Source organism: Zeus faber (assembly GCF_960531495.2).
Source record: "Zeus faber genome assembly, chromosome: 10".
In the NCBI taxonomy this organism is placed as follows: Eukaryota; Metazoa; Chordata; class Actinopteri; order Zeiformes; family Zeidae; genus Zeus; species Zeus faber.
Window position 1 is genome coordinate 10,890,491 of NC_137199.1, and position 12,637 is coordinate 10,903,127.

The window sequence follows — 12,637 nt, forward strand, 5'->3', positions numbered from 1 at the left end:
CGCCCCTGATGTTTTGTACACTGCACATACAACATGACATATATTTTGCTTATGGATTTTTGCATTGTTGTATAAAAATTGTTGTTGTATAGATTTGATTGGAGATTTTTCCTATTTTATTCTTTTCCACAGCCTTTGGAGTTTGCCCTTGTATCATTTCACATCACCTTACAGCAAATAAAGAATCTTGAAACCTATATTCAGCCATAAATAATGTGATAATTAATGGTGTAGCATATCTGAAGTGCTTTCTCTGGCCATTCAACACCTCATTCAGTTTGAAAACAACCCGAACATATCACGCCAAGCCATCTACCACATGACTGAACTCGGTGCAGAGTGAACTATTTGTAGAATGGATTTATTGCCAGCATTAAGTGATATCACTTTCTACTCTTGTGGGTAGAAAATAGACGGCCCTTTTTATATATTTATATCTTTGCGGGTGAGTATTTTTGCATCTAGACTGCGGCTATAAATAAAGAAGTGCCAATACTTTTAGAATTATACTCTGGAAAAAACAGGTCGAAATGAATACCTTGATGTCATTGTGTATTACTGGAACCGTCTCGAGCGTAAATCAAGAATGTTGTCGCATAAAACAACCGCAACATTTATTCAGGATATATACAAGATACATTATAAAGTATGTACAAAATCTTAACACGTACTACCATATCAAAAGAAACAACACGACACATATACTCACTTTTCTCCACTAAAAAAAACTGCACTTTTTTTTTTTTTTTTTTTTTTTTTTTTTTTTAAATCAAATGGGCTAGAAATGTCTCACAGGGCCTCCCAGCTGAAAGTCAGCTATCAGTCCTCTGCTTTGAAAGGTGATATTACTAAACAGACCGAGGTTATTTTAAAAGCACTACACGTGGCAAGTATGTATAGGCTACCTATGTAAACTAATGCCCCCATACCTGCAAAAGTATGTCGTTTGCATAAGGGCTTTGTGTGATGGTGGTCTGTGTGTGTGTGTGTGTGTGTGTGTGTGTGTGTGTGTGTGTGTGTGTGTGTGCGTGTGTGTGCGTGTGTGTGTGTGTGTGTGTGTGTGTGTGTGTCTTTCTAGCCCGTTGCAAATATTGTGCATCGGTGACCATAGTACCACCTGTGTCAGAGTGCAGTTTAAGTCATCTGGGTATTATAAATGTTTGGGTCTCTCAAGAGCAGACGTCCGTCATGTATTTTTTCCTCAGGTCTCCGATTCTGTTTCAGAGATGTTTCTAGAAATAATTTATGATTCATAAATTCATATTTTCATAACATCATTTAGCATGGAAACGGAGGATCAACAGTATACCTAATTATTAGATCTTTTACTTCCGCTGTGCGAAATGGACCACGTCTAGTTATCACATGTACAACCTCTTCCAACCGTGAAACAAGGGGTCTAGATATCATCGCTTTGAATCTGATAATGACAGAATCCCTCGGATGTTAGTGGGGGATGGTTTTAAGCTTCGGTGTCATTGTTTCCTCAGTCCAGCAGTAGCAGAAATTGCAGTCCCAGTGTCGGCTGGACTACTGCTGTTTCAGACAGTTGTGCAGCGTGCACTCCGCCTGCTCCTCCAGCTCGGGGCAGGGAACGCCGGCGTTGGCCGGCCGCAGCAGGATGTAGCGGGTGCGGTGGCGGACCCCTCCCCGGGAGCAGGAGCCCAGACAGAGGCCCCAGGACGACCAGAGAGACACCTCACAGTCCAGCGGTGTCTCTGAGATAGGGGAGAGGAACAACAACACAAAAATAAGAGGTCTGTTAGTACAATACTGTATATGTGAATGGATGTATACATGCATCCTGTTACACCAATAGGTGTATTTAGTCAAAATATTAATCAGGAGTGAAGTCATTTTTCCTTTGAGAAAGAGACCTCTGGATAAAATCCAAACCCCAACAATGTTATCCTGTAGTCTTACCTGAGAAACGCTGTGGACTGAAGGAATTTGGCAGAATATGATTCGACATGGGGATCTGACGGGCCTGTGATCGATGCTGTCTGATTATCTTGATGCTGGCGATGGCGGGCAGCTCCTTCAGACGTGGATAGTAGAAGGAGTTGGCAGGGTGATTGGGCAACTGAGAGGTAATCTGACGTAGACGGCAGAATAGACAGAATTGGGCATGCGGTCAAAACAGGGTTGGCCAACAGATCAATCTCAAGAGAGTTCAAACATACAATAACCCACCGTAAGATAAATAGCATATTTGAGTGAACAGAAGTGATGAACTGATGGGCTATTACGTAAGGGAGGCCCATCTTTCTTTAAACACTTCAGGCCAGACATGTGACCTGCCAAACCATCATTTAAGAAGGGACAGCGGAAAATGATCTCCAGTTCCCATATGTGCTGCTCGCCTCTTTAAAGAATAAAATGGGGTTCGACCATCCTGCCTGTCTTCCTAAAAACTGAGATGAATCAAGGGAACGACCCCATGGATAACTAAATGAACAGATAAGAGCATTAAACAGAAAATCCTCCGATGGGTGGTTGCTGTTAAAAAGGTGTTGTGGTGTGGGGATGGTGGGGTTTGAGCAGCCACACCTGTCCTGGGTCTAGATAATTGGGACCCAGCATCAGAGTGGCTGCATACATGGTGCTCATTGATTGGTGTAACGAGCAACAGGTAAAACCCCCATCCCCACACTCACTCAGGAGAGGAGCCCTTGTCTTGACATGTGTCCATCTGCTCCTGGGCTTATTCCAACTAGCCCACTCTTTAAAATAAACTGGTGTGGCTACAATCCCGTCGGCTGTGTTTCTGTGCCGGAGGCCCCTGAAAACGGCACTTAAGTGGCGTGTGGTAGGGGAAATTGCCACAGGTGTTTATTCATAAGGCCCATAAGAAATCGCAAATGCATCTGCACCAATTTACTAAGCATACAATCCTTTGTTTATAAGTGAGGATGTAATCAAAGAAAAGGTTGGCTCACTCTTGTGATGTTTTCAGCAGGGCTGGTGGGGAAGTTGGGAGAGGAGAAAGTAAAGCCGCTGTCCGTCCCCGCGTCAAAGGGCTGGAGGTCAAGGGTCACTTCCTGCTTCCACTGGCCGCCTTCGCAGAGGCTGAGGCCGTCCACCCCGACGAACCAGTCCGGACTGGGGATCACCTTCACCATCAGGGAGAGCTGGGGTCCAGAGAGAGAGAGCGAGCGAGAGAGAGAGAGTAAGAGAGAGAGAGAGAGAAATCAAAATCAAATAAATCAAAATTGCTGCAATTACCATTGTCCAAATATAGCCTATGCTTATAAAGGCTTATAAGGAATGATGATGAGATGTGTGTGTGAGTGCAGTGGTGGTCTGGGGGGTGATTATGGTGAGATATAACGAGGGTACGTTTGTGTACACCCGCTCGTTTTCCCATTCAGGAGGTTAATCAGGGAGCAGTACCTCAGGCGGTAAAGCAGGTCGTCCAGCGATCGGACGATTGGCGAATCGATCCTCGGCTGGCAGCGTTCTGAAGTGTCCTTGAGCAAGAACCTTAACCCCCAACTGCTTCCCGGCCACCGCCACGTGGGTGGCAGCCCACTGCTCCTAGGTATTTTAGATACTAGGATGGGTAAATGCGGAGAACTAATTTCCCCACCGGGACTAATAAAGTATACCAAAAAAAAATCGAACTCTCTCCTCTTTCGGAATGATGGATGTTTCCCGAGAGCTGGTTACCTCATTCAGGAAGTGGCCTGGGGCTCGGTGCACGCTGAGGTGCATTATGCCTCCCAGACCTCCCAGCACTGTCCCTCTGCCACGTCACCGTCCCTACAGACCTGGGCTTGGGCGGCGAGGTTTGAGAAATGACAGGTTCCATGGACGGCCGGGAAAGGGTGAATGGTTTACTGCAAGTGGGGCGGGTTTTGGGGGAGCGGTTGGATTGGATTTGAGGGTGATGGGAACCCCAGATAGGGGTTCTGGAACCGACGTCAAACACGTGGATCGGGTTGACACAGACTTTCAGGGATAGGAAACACGGGGCCTGTTTCTACCCTGTGACGCACGTCAAGTGGAGCGGAGGGGGGGGGACTCAATCTGATGTTCCATCAATTTAGCATCCTACACTGACCCGACCCTCCTTACTTTCTTGCTCCCCCTATTCTCCTATTGTTTCATCCATTTTAGCCTTCAAACGGCGGCTTTTCCAAGAAGCGGTGCTGCTATATCCATTGGCACGGCTCGCGAGGACAGCTGTTGAGCAATATCTCTCCCCCCCCTTTCCTCAGATCCGTCTATAGCAGTTTGCACAAGTCAGGCCAGAAAGCGCCTCAAGCACACGGATACCTACTTAAGACTCTCATAATCACATTCACACCCCATCCCGGTACACATCCTTAGATCCCGAGAGTTTTGCCCCTCCGGGGAAAGAGACGGTCTCTCACAGCAAACTACTCAAACCCGGCTGCGGAGGTTTTTCTTTTCCCGGTTATAATTCTCTGTGATTGCTATAATAACACCAGTTACGCCATGCATGGTACTTTGGCGTTATCTGTCTGGTTTAAGTTAAAAACTTAGCAGCAAGGCGGGGGTGGGGGTTGAGGGGCAGAATATTGAGATCGGAATCATATGTGTTTGGGATTTTTGTTACATTGCGTCTCCGTGTTTTGGTTTGTGGAAAAAGAGAAGTCAAGCATGTGATTCTGGTTTGTGTAAGTGAGACTACGGTGGAGAGAAGGACGCAAAGGGAAGAAAGAAAGACAGAACGTGAGATCAAGCTGTCAACGGGGCAAGCATCGTTCTACATGTCATTGTCATCTTCCGCGGAAACTCGCGGGCCGTCTTGCGGTGCTGTGGTCCTGCTTTCCCAAACGCCGCCGCATCTAAAAACAGACGGACGTGCGTAAATGCCGCCTCGGGCATCATGTGGAGGAGGTTGGTGCCTGGATGACAAGTCGCTAAGCTGCTGTTTATGACCAGCGCTCACAAAAGATGAACTCCATAGGGGTTGTTTATCCCGTGCAGGGCCCGGGACTTAGAGCAGAGGAATAACCAATAAACAAATGTAGGTCACCAGTCCCAGGCAGGCACACTTCTAATTTCAAAAACCCAGCCGCCGCCCTCCCTTTCCCTTCACCTCTGACTTTTTACCCCCAGCCCCCATCCCTCCTCATTCATCAGCTGGGTGTTAGTGTGAGGAAAAGCCAATACAACACACTAACTGGAACATTGCTACTAACCCCGCTACAGTTTATGCACTTTACGCCTCATTCCCACTTGAAAACGCATCCAGTGGCAACTTAATCCTCATCCAGAGAGTTACATACGCAAGCCGTCTTTAGCGCCGTTTGTCTTGCTAGTCTTGGCCTCGTCGTCATTTCTAAGGGAAAACTTGTGTGCCCAAGATTGTTCCGTGAGTCTGAGCCCTCTAGCCATGCCCCCAGTCCCTGCTTCAGCGCTCACATTAGGACCATGACCTAACTTCAATCCCTTCCCATGAACGCAGAGGGACCGGTGGGACCGACTGCAGACGGAGCGCAGACCACTCAGGACGAATGTGGGCGTTTGAGGCTGCAGGGTTTCAGCGGCTGAACCGAACATATGCTGACTGAATAGTGGAAAGAAGTGGTGATGTGTTTGGTGCCGATGGATGGACTTCAATATGGGATGCTCCCGACACGGCCAGGGTCACAAGTTGACTGGATAGAAGGAGTCTTTCAGATGGCTGTCTTAGATAGCGGCTAAGTTTGTTAATGAGTGTGTGTCGCTTCCATGGTTTGAATTTGACGTTCGGAGTGCGCACAGCCCGTACCAGCGGGCTGCGGGGCTGCATGACCAGCTCGGTGGAGCTGTGGCCGATGCCGTTTGGGATTCCCGCAGTTCGGTACATGGCACCCACGGCACGTCTCTTCCTGCCCTCCTTGGCCTCCTTCACCAGCTCCACCGTCACCCCGACTTCGGCGAAGCTCTGCACCCCCGCGCTGGCCGGCGTGCCGTCCTGCCACAGCCGAAAGTGTTCGCTGTGAGTCACCGCTAGAGGAGAGAAGCAATACAGAGGAATGAGCAGTTATTGGATACGTTGCGAACAGACAAGACCAAGGGGATATCAGTCTCATTTAAGATCCAGAGGACGTCAGCCAGGCACAGAGGTCATTTCCACCGGGGAGGCTATACTTGTTTCTATGACTCCTTTCAACTTCCTGTGGTTAAATAGACAATTACCAAAGGAGTTGTCCTCTTGGGTTTTGCGTACGGTTACAGTTAGATCCTGTCTCACCACCGCACAGGCTAGAGCTGCGGGAGGAGAGGTCAGGACGTAGGAGTCAGCGGGGAGACAGATGACAAAAAAATACTTATTTTGCAAACCCCATTCGATTCGCCTTTTAGCCCTTGCTCCGGTCATAGCGCTCATACTCTCTCTTTTTCTGTGAGGAAACAAGAAACTGATTTAGGTTAAACTGTTTGGACCGCAATTCCTGGAGCTGCACATTGACAACCACAGCACCACTGGACAGGGACCAGTGGTTTTAAGGGCAGCGCAAGGTTAGCCAGCGACACACTGACAGATGCTCTGATGGTTCTGCCTTACCTCACCGCTCAGCACTGCACACGCACACACACACACACACACACAAACACACGCACACGCACACACACACACACACACACACGCACACACACACACACACGCACACACACACACGCACAGACACACACACACAGACACGTGCATTAATGCAAACTGAAATGCACATTCATGCCTCTGACACATGCGGTGACGTGCACACACACACACACACACACACACACACACACACACACACACACACACACACACTCACACCAGAGAGTCTGCCAAAGCAACACAGACAGTGTGTCCAGCACACTTCACACACTATCTTGTTTTCCCCCAAAACGGCTATTACTTATGCTCTTAATTGCATTTCCATCCTAATAAGTTTCCTGTAAGCGTCAAGACCATGAAACCCAATCGCACATCACGTTTAAGCCCCACCGAAAAAAAAAAAAAAAAAAAAAATTAAAGCCCACTTTCCCACTAGGTGCTTGAATTTTTTCTTTTTTTCTTTTCTTTATCCACGACAGAATCCATTCCCCCTTTCTTTCCGGCTCTGGCTTTGGTCCCCTGCCCTGCCATCTCCACTACTGAGCCATTACAAAACCATTCCAGGGCGCCACAAACCCCCACAAACCCTCGCCCAGGTTAGCCTTTTGTTTCGCGCCGCGACAGGACGCTGTTTCCAGCGTGCGCTCTGTCTCCTCCGGTTTCCGACCGGCGCTCACTCGGCGCTTTGGGGTCCCCGGTCCTTACGCTTCACCGTTCTGGTGACAAAGGCCAGCCTCTCCTTCCCCCCGACTGCCCTGTTGCCGCAGAGCACGGCCCCCCAGAACACCACGCCATGAGCCTCTCCGCCCTGTCTCTGCAGGGCATAAGTAGGCCATCACCCTCTGGCACGGAGGCAGGGCGAGACCGAGAGAGCAGGAAACCAGACAAACCACGGCCACCACAGACGGTGATGCACAAGACTAGTCAGTCTTGCGCGCGCGCACGCACACACACACACACACACACACACACACACACACACACACACACACACACACACACACACACACACACATGTATTTATATACATGTGCTCTCCATTTGAAGAAAGACGGGCTAAGAGAAGGGCCCGAATGTTTTCCTTTGTCTCCTGGCTATGGGGTGAGTGGTTTGACCCCATCATACTTCAGCTATCATCGCCCGGCCACGCGAGGCCCCAAAAACCTCCTCCCCCGCCTTTGCCCGCCGACGGCGCGTTGAGACTGCGGAGAGAATGGGGAAGGGAAGCGTGGAAGATTGAGAGAGGTAAAGAAACGCAAGAGATATATGGGTTGGCAGGCAGAGCGAGGGAGAGAAACAGGGAGAACCGGTGGGGTACCCGCCCTGCCTCATCTGGTAGCATTTAGCCTGCCTTCCTCGCCGCTGTCTGCGTTTCACTGCTTTCCTCATTAACATCTTTTACCTCTCTGTGTGTATGTTTATATATACAGTATATGCTGTATATATAGTGATATATAGTGTTATGGTGTGTGTGTGTGTGTGTGTAAGGAATTGGGACCAGCTGAATGTGAACCTTCCAAGACACATCTCTCCCTGTTCGGCCCATTGTGGTTTTATGATGGCCGGCTTTGAGCCGTTCGGAGCTGAGGCAGAGACTGACCCAGTGGCCTAGCGAGCTCAGGTCAAATCCTGATCCTCTAAACCGGTGGGCTTAGTGGGCATGTGGGAATTTGGGAAACAAACCCATCCTGTCCTCCCTCTTTCCCCCCCGTTGTCTGTCGCTGTCTCCCTTCCCCATCTTGATTTGTTTTGAGTTCTGAGGAAGGAACGGCTGTCTGACCCGGCACGGCTGTCCAACCCGTTACGATCAACAAAAACAACTCACAAAGCCTCATGAATCACGAAACGCTCCTCCGATTTGAATCCATTACTTTGATTGATGTAATGGAACTTTTTTAAAGATGGAAATATTTTTTTTTTCCGCAACCGAGCTCTGTCTGTGAAAGCTCTTCTTACCGATGAGCTTAGACCACTGGGCGGGGGGCCGGAATAGAGGATACTGCTTGGGGAAGGTCTGAGGGCTCCAGCGACCCGTAAAGACCAGGATGTAGGAGGTGGGGCCCTTGGCCGTGCAGTCTGTCGTGTTGACGGTCCTGAGAGGGCCAGCGAGGGACGGCGAGAGCTTCAGGAGGACAATCAGCAGCTTGCGCAGCCAACCACAGGAAAGCCGCTCCGATGACATCATCTGAAAGAAACGGAGGAAAGAAAAAGAAAGAGAGGCCGTTAAAAAGTATTCCGTGCCTAAGGTAGAAGGCTAATTCGCCACCTATTGCTAAATCGCAGGTTCCCCGAACAACCATTTACAGTGCCGCGTGTAAATTCTTCTGAGAAGACCCCTGCCACCTAACCGAGGTTACTCCCAATGACTGAAACGTGTCCAAGACTCCAGGCACGAGCCACGTTAACAGTCCGTAAAAAATGTCTGTCTCTGGCAAACCCTCTGTGCTCTTCAATCACTCTTGGGGAAAACAAAAATTGTACGCAGTGAAGCCATGGAGGAATTTCCCTTTCCGTCAACGCCATCGAAATCGGGGTGAAAAACTCTCCCCTTTTCCCCCGCCCGGCCCCGGGTCCGGAGAGGTCGCTCCGGAGTCAAGCCGCTGCCCGTGCGCGGAGCTGTTAACATTCATTGCTGTCAAAGTAATGTCTGGCTCTGGAGAGCCCACCCTAAATATAAAACAACATAGATGACATCCCCGAGGATAGATCGAAAATCCTGTGCGCTTTGCGCTGCTCTTGCTGACCTCACTGACTGGCCATCCACCAGGCCGCAGGCTGCTGAGTCAGACCAGCCAGCGTAGAGAGAGGAGGAAAGATTCCTGTTTTTGTTTTTTTTGCTTCTTTATGTCTCTTTATTTTTTCTCGTGTTCTGCTACATTTTCTGAACGCACATGAATACCCAACTTCCAACCTTCTCCTTCTTGACACCGTGCAGTTGTTGGAGCATTTTTTTTTTTTTATACCAATCTCCCGCTCTCTGGGAGATGAGTATAAATCAGGTTCCTCGCTGCCGACCCCGCCGCCGCCCTCGCCGCCGCCCCCGCCTGCCTCTGCCTTTTGCTCCGTTCCGACTTTGTGTCCCCGTGCAATCTGTCCGTGCCTCCGACCGCTGTGCTCCTTCGCCTCTCCATCCTTTGCCTCCTTCTCTGCCCCCCAGCTCCGCCGCTGTGATTTATCGTCCTGTTTACGGGCCTGGCAGAATCAAAATTACAGAACAACGGGCCTGCGACCTATTGTGTGTGTGTGTGTGTGTGTGTGTGTGTGTGCATGCCTTGTGTGTGTGTGTGTGTGTGTGTGTGTCTGTGCGCGTGTTTGTGCGTGCGTGCGTGTGTGTGCGCGCATGTGTGTGAGTACATACTCGGCACACTGACAAACGGTTACAACAGTGCTGACCTCCTTTACGACTGAGCTAGAGGGAGTCGTGCAGATCACACGCTGATGTGAAAACCTCTTTTCTCCAGTTTGTGGTCAACACTAACGCTCAACTAAATTTGTCTCAGAAAAAGACGACTGTTGGTGGAAAGTAACTAAGAATGTTAAAAGTGCTTAGTTCCTTGTTATGGTACTTACTTACAGTGTCTGTACTCACTTATGTATTTTCAGTTTCACAGACTTTCGACTTTTACTCCATTGCATTTAAAATCAAGTACTTAAATACACTTTAACCTCAAGTAGAAATGTCAATGTGGTCCTTCCACAAGGTCTGAGTGCTTCTTCCACCGCTGTACGAGCCGAAACGCGCTGTTTAGACCTTTTAATTACGAGAAAAGTGGTGAGCTCAAAGGGAAGCTGGAGGATTCAGGTCCAGCTGAAATTATGGGATGGCTAAGTAGTGAGATCAAAGATGGAGGGAGATCATTGATATTTTTCAGGTCAGCCATTAAAGGTTTTTGCGATTATTATAGGTTGTGGAGGAGGCGGCGGATGGATGGATGGATGGATGGAAGGACGAGTGGATGGATGGATGGATGGATGGATGGAATGACGGAGGGATGGATGGATGGACAGACTGGGGGATGGATGGATGGATGAACAGATTGATGGATGGATGGATGGATGAATGGATGGACAGACGGGTGGATGGAAGGATGGAAGGATGGGTGGATGGATGGATGGATGGATGGATAGATGGATGGACTGACGGACGGACAGACGGGTGATCGGACAGACGGATGGATGAACGGATGGATGGATGGACAGACGGATGGATTGAAGGGCGGGTGGATGGATGGATGGATAGATGGATGGATGGACAGACGGACACACAGACGGATGGATGGATGAACGGATTGATTGGTAGATAGTTGGATGGATGGACGGATGGACGGACGGATGGATGGATAGATGTCATGGCCGATGCCAGATAAGTCCGCAGTCAGAGAAAAAAGAAGGCCGGACTTGGAACACCACAGCTATATTAAAGGAGAAACACGATCTGACCCCTGTAAATAGACTTCAGGGACATTGTGAGGTGAGGTGTGTGTGTGTGTGTGTATGTTTGTGTGTGTGTGTGTGTGTGTGTGCTCGCCCGTGCGCACACACAAGTGTTTGCGTTCTGGTCGGCCGGGCGGCCCATATTTAACTGTCTGCATTCTGCAGCTGCTTGAGCTCTCTCTCTCTTATAGTGTAGGGTAACCCTTCCAAAACATCACACCCCGTGCTGCAGTCGCTCAGCATCACTCTCACGTTCTCACACATGCACGCGCGCACGCGCACACGCGCGCGCACACACACACACACACACACAATATGGCCGTAATGACCTCTGCTTGGGGGACGGGAGGAAAAACTCCTCAAATAATACTCGGACCTCTCGCTCTGAACTTGCCACACTGACACCTTCATACCACCGCCGAGACACATTGCTGGCATGCCTGGTGTGGTGAACTTCAGCCCAGCCGACTGGTACACACACACACACGCACGCACGCACGCACGCACACGCACACACACACACACGCACACACACACACTCACAAAACACGTACACAAACACAGGGGAAGCTAAGGGCTAAAGTCGCCGCGGAAGACACAAAAAACAATTTTTAAAATAGTTGACGTTGAAATGACTTCCGCCGCCTCTCCCACGCGTCACTACGGATCACAGATGATGTCACAGTCAGGATACACACCAACACGCAACATCGGTCCAAGACCCACGAGGCGACGAGATTATTCGTCGAAAAAACGGGACGCAGCCACGCAGAGCTGTTTTTGATTTTTTTCCCCCCCCAGACACAATGCAGTCAAAGCGACGTGGAACGCTGCACCGCCGCAGAGGCCGCGGAGAGCCCCCGCGGCCGCCCACCCCGTGTAATTACAGCGGCCGCACGCAGGGATAATACACACTCGGCCTTGGCTCGTACACGTACGCATGCACAGAGCTCTCGTTTACGCAGCGGGCGGCGGGTGTAAAAAATTCACCTTTAACAACGGCATTGTTAGCGGGTTTTTATTTATTTATTTATTTTGCCCCACTCCCACCCCCTATCCTTCCCCCCCTAAAAAAAGCCATCGTTGACAATCGTAGGTTGACCCCTCATTAGTTTTGTCTTAATTGTCCAGAAAACATGCTTTGTTATTTATCGTCATGGTAGCTTTATTTTGGATGATGCTTGCACACACTCTTTCTCTCTCACTTCCCCCCCAGCTCCCTTGCTCTTTTACATAAGCGCACGCGCACGCACACACACACACACACGCACGCACACACACAGACGCACGCACGCACACACACACACACACACACACACACACAGACGCAGTTGAGCATCCGTCGCATGAGGAGGTCGGAAGCCTCAGGGTGTCTGTCGCTTTACGCGGAGCAGGGAGACAGGTCACTTTTTAGATCGAGGTCCAAAAAGAGGAATTCTAGTGAGCAGAACCATTATTCCTGCGTATCGCGGATTGGCCGAGACCACCCCCCCCCCCCCCCCCCAGACCCTTGAGGACATTTGGTGACCATGGAAACGCATGACTCATGAATTCACATGGGGAGCGGAGGGATGAAGCTGCACGCGTGGAACTTATAAGCGCAGATGTGCAGAGACACAGGTAGAACACCAGCATGCGTCCGTAGCA

General features: G+C 49.8%; 1 protein-coding gene across 2 annotated transcripts in view; it reads right to left on the reverse strand.

Moving 5' to 3' along the window:
• Nucleotides 1–624: 624 nt before the first annotated feature.
• spon2a (spondin 2a, extracellular matrix protein) overlaps nucleotides 625–12,637 on the reverse strand; it is a 12,409-nt gene continuing 396 nt past the window's right edge. Inside the window, exons 2-6 of one of the 2 annotated variants that reach the window (XM_080007753.1) lie at nucleotides 8,513–8,741; nucleotides 5,744–5,964; nucleotides 2,940–3,131; nucleotides 1,924–2,038; nucleotides 625–1,718 (exon numbers count right to left, since the gene is read on the reverse strand). In XM_080007753.1, the coding sequence (XP_079863879.1) occupies nucleotides 1,531–1,718; nucleotides 1,924–2,038; nucleotides 2,940–3,131; nucleotides 5,744–5,964; nucleotides 8,513–8,741 (945 nt within the window). In that variant the 3' untranslated portion in view covers nucleotides 625–1,530. Of the gene's footprint in view, nucleotides 1,719–1,923; nucleotides 2,096–2,939; nucleotides 3,132–5,743; nucleotides 5,965–8,512; nucleotides 8,742–12,637 lie in introns of both variants that reach the window. The other variant, XM_080007752.1, reaches the window with a different exon arrangement.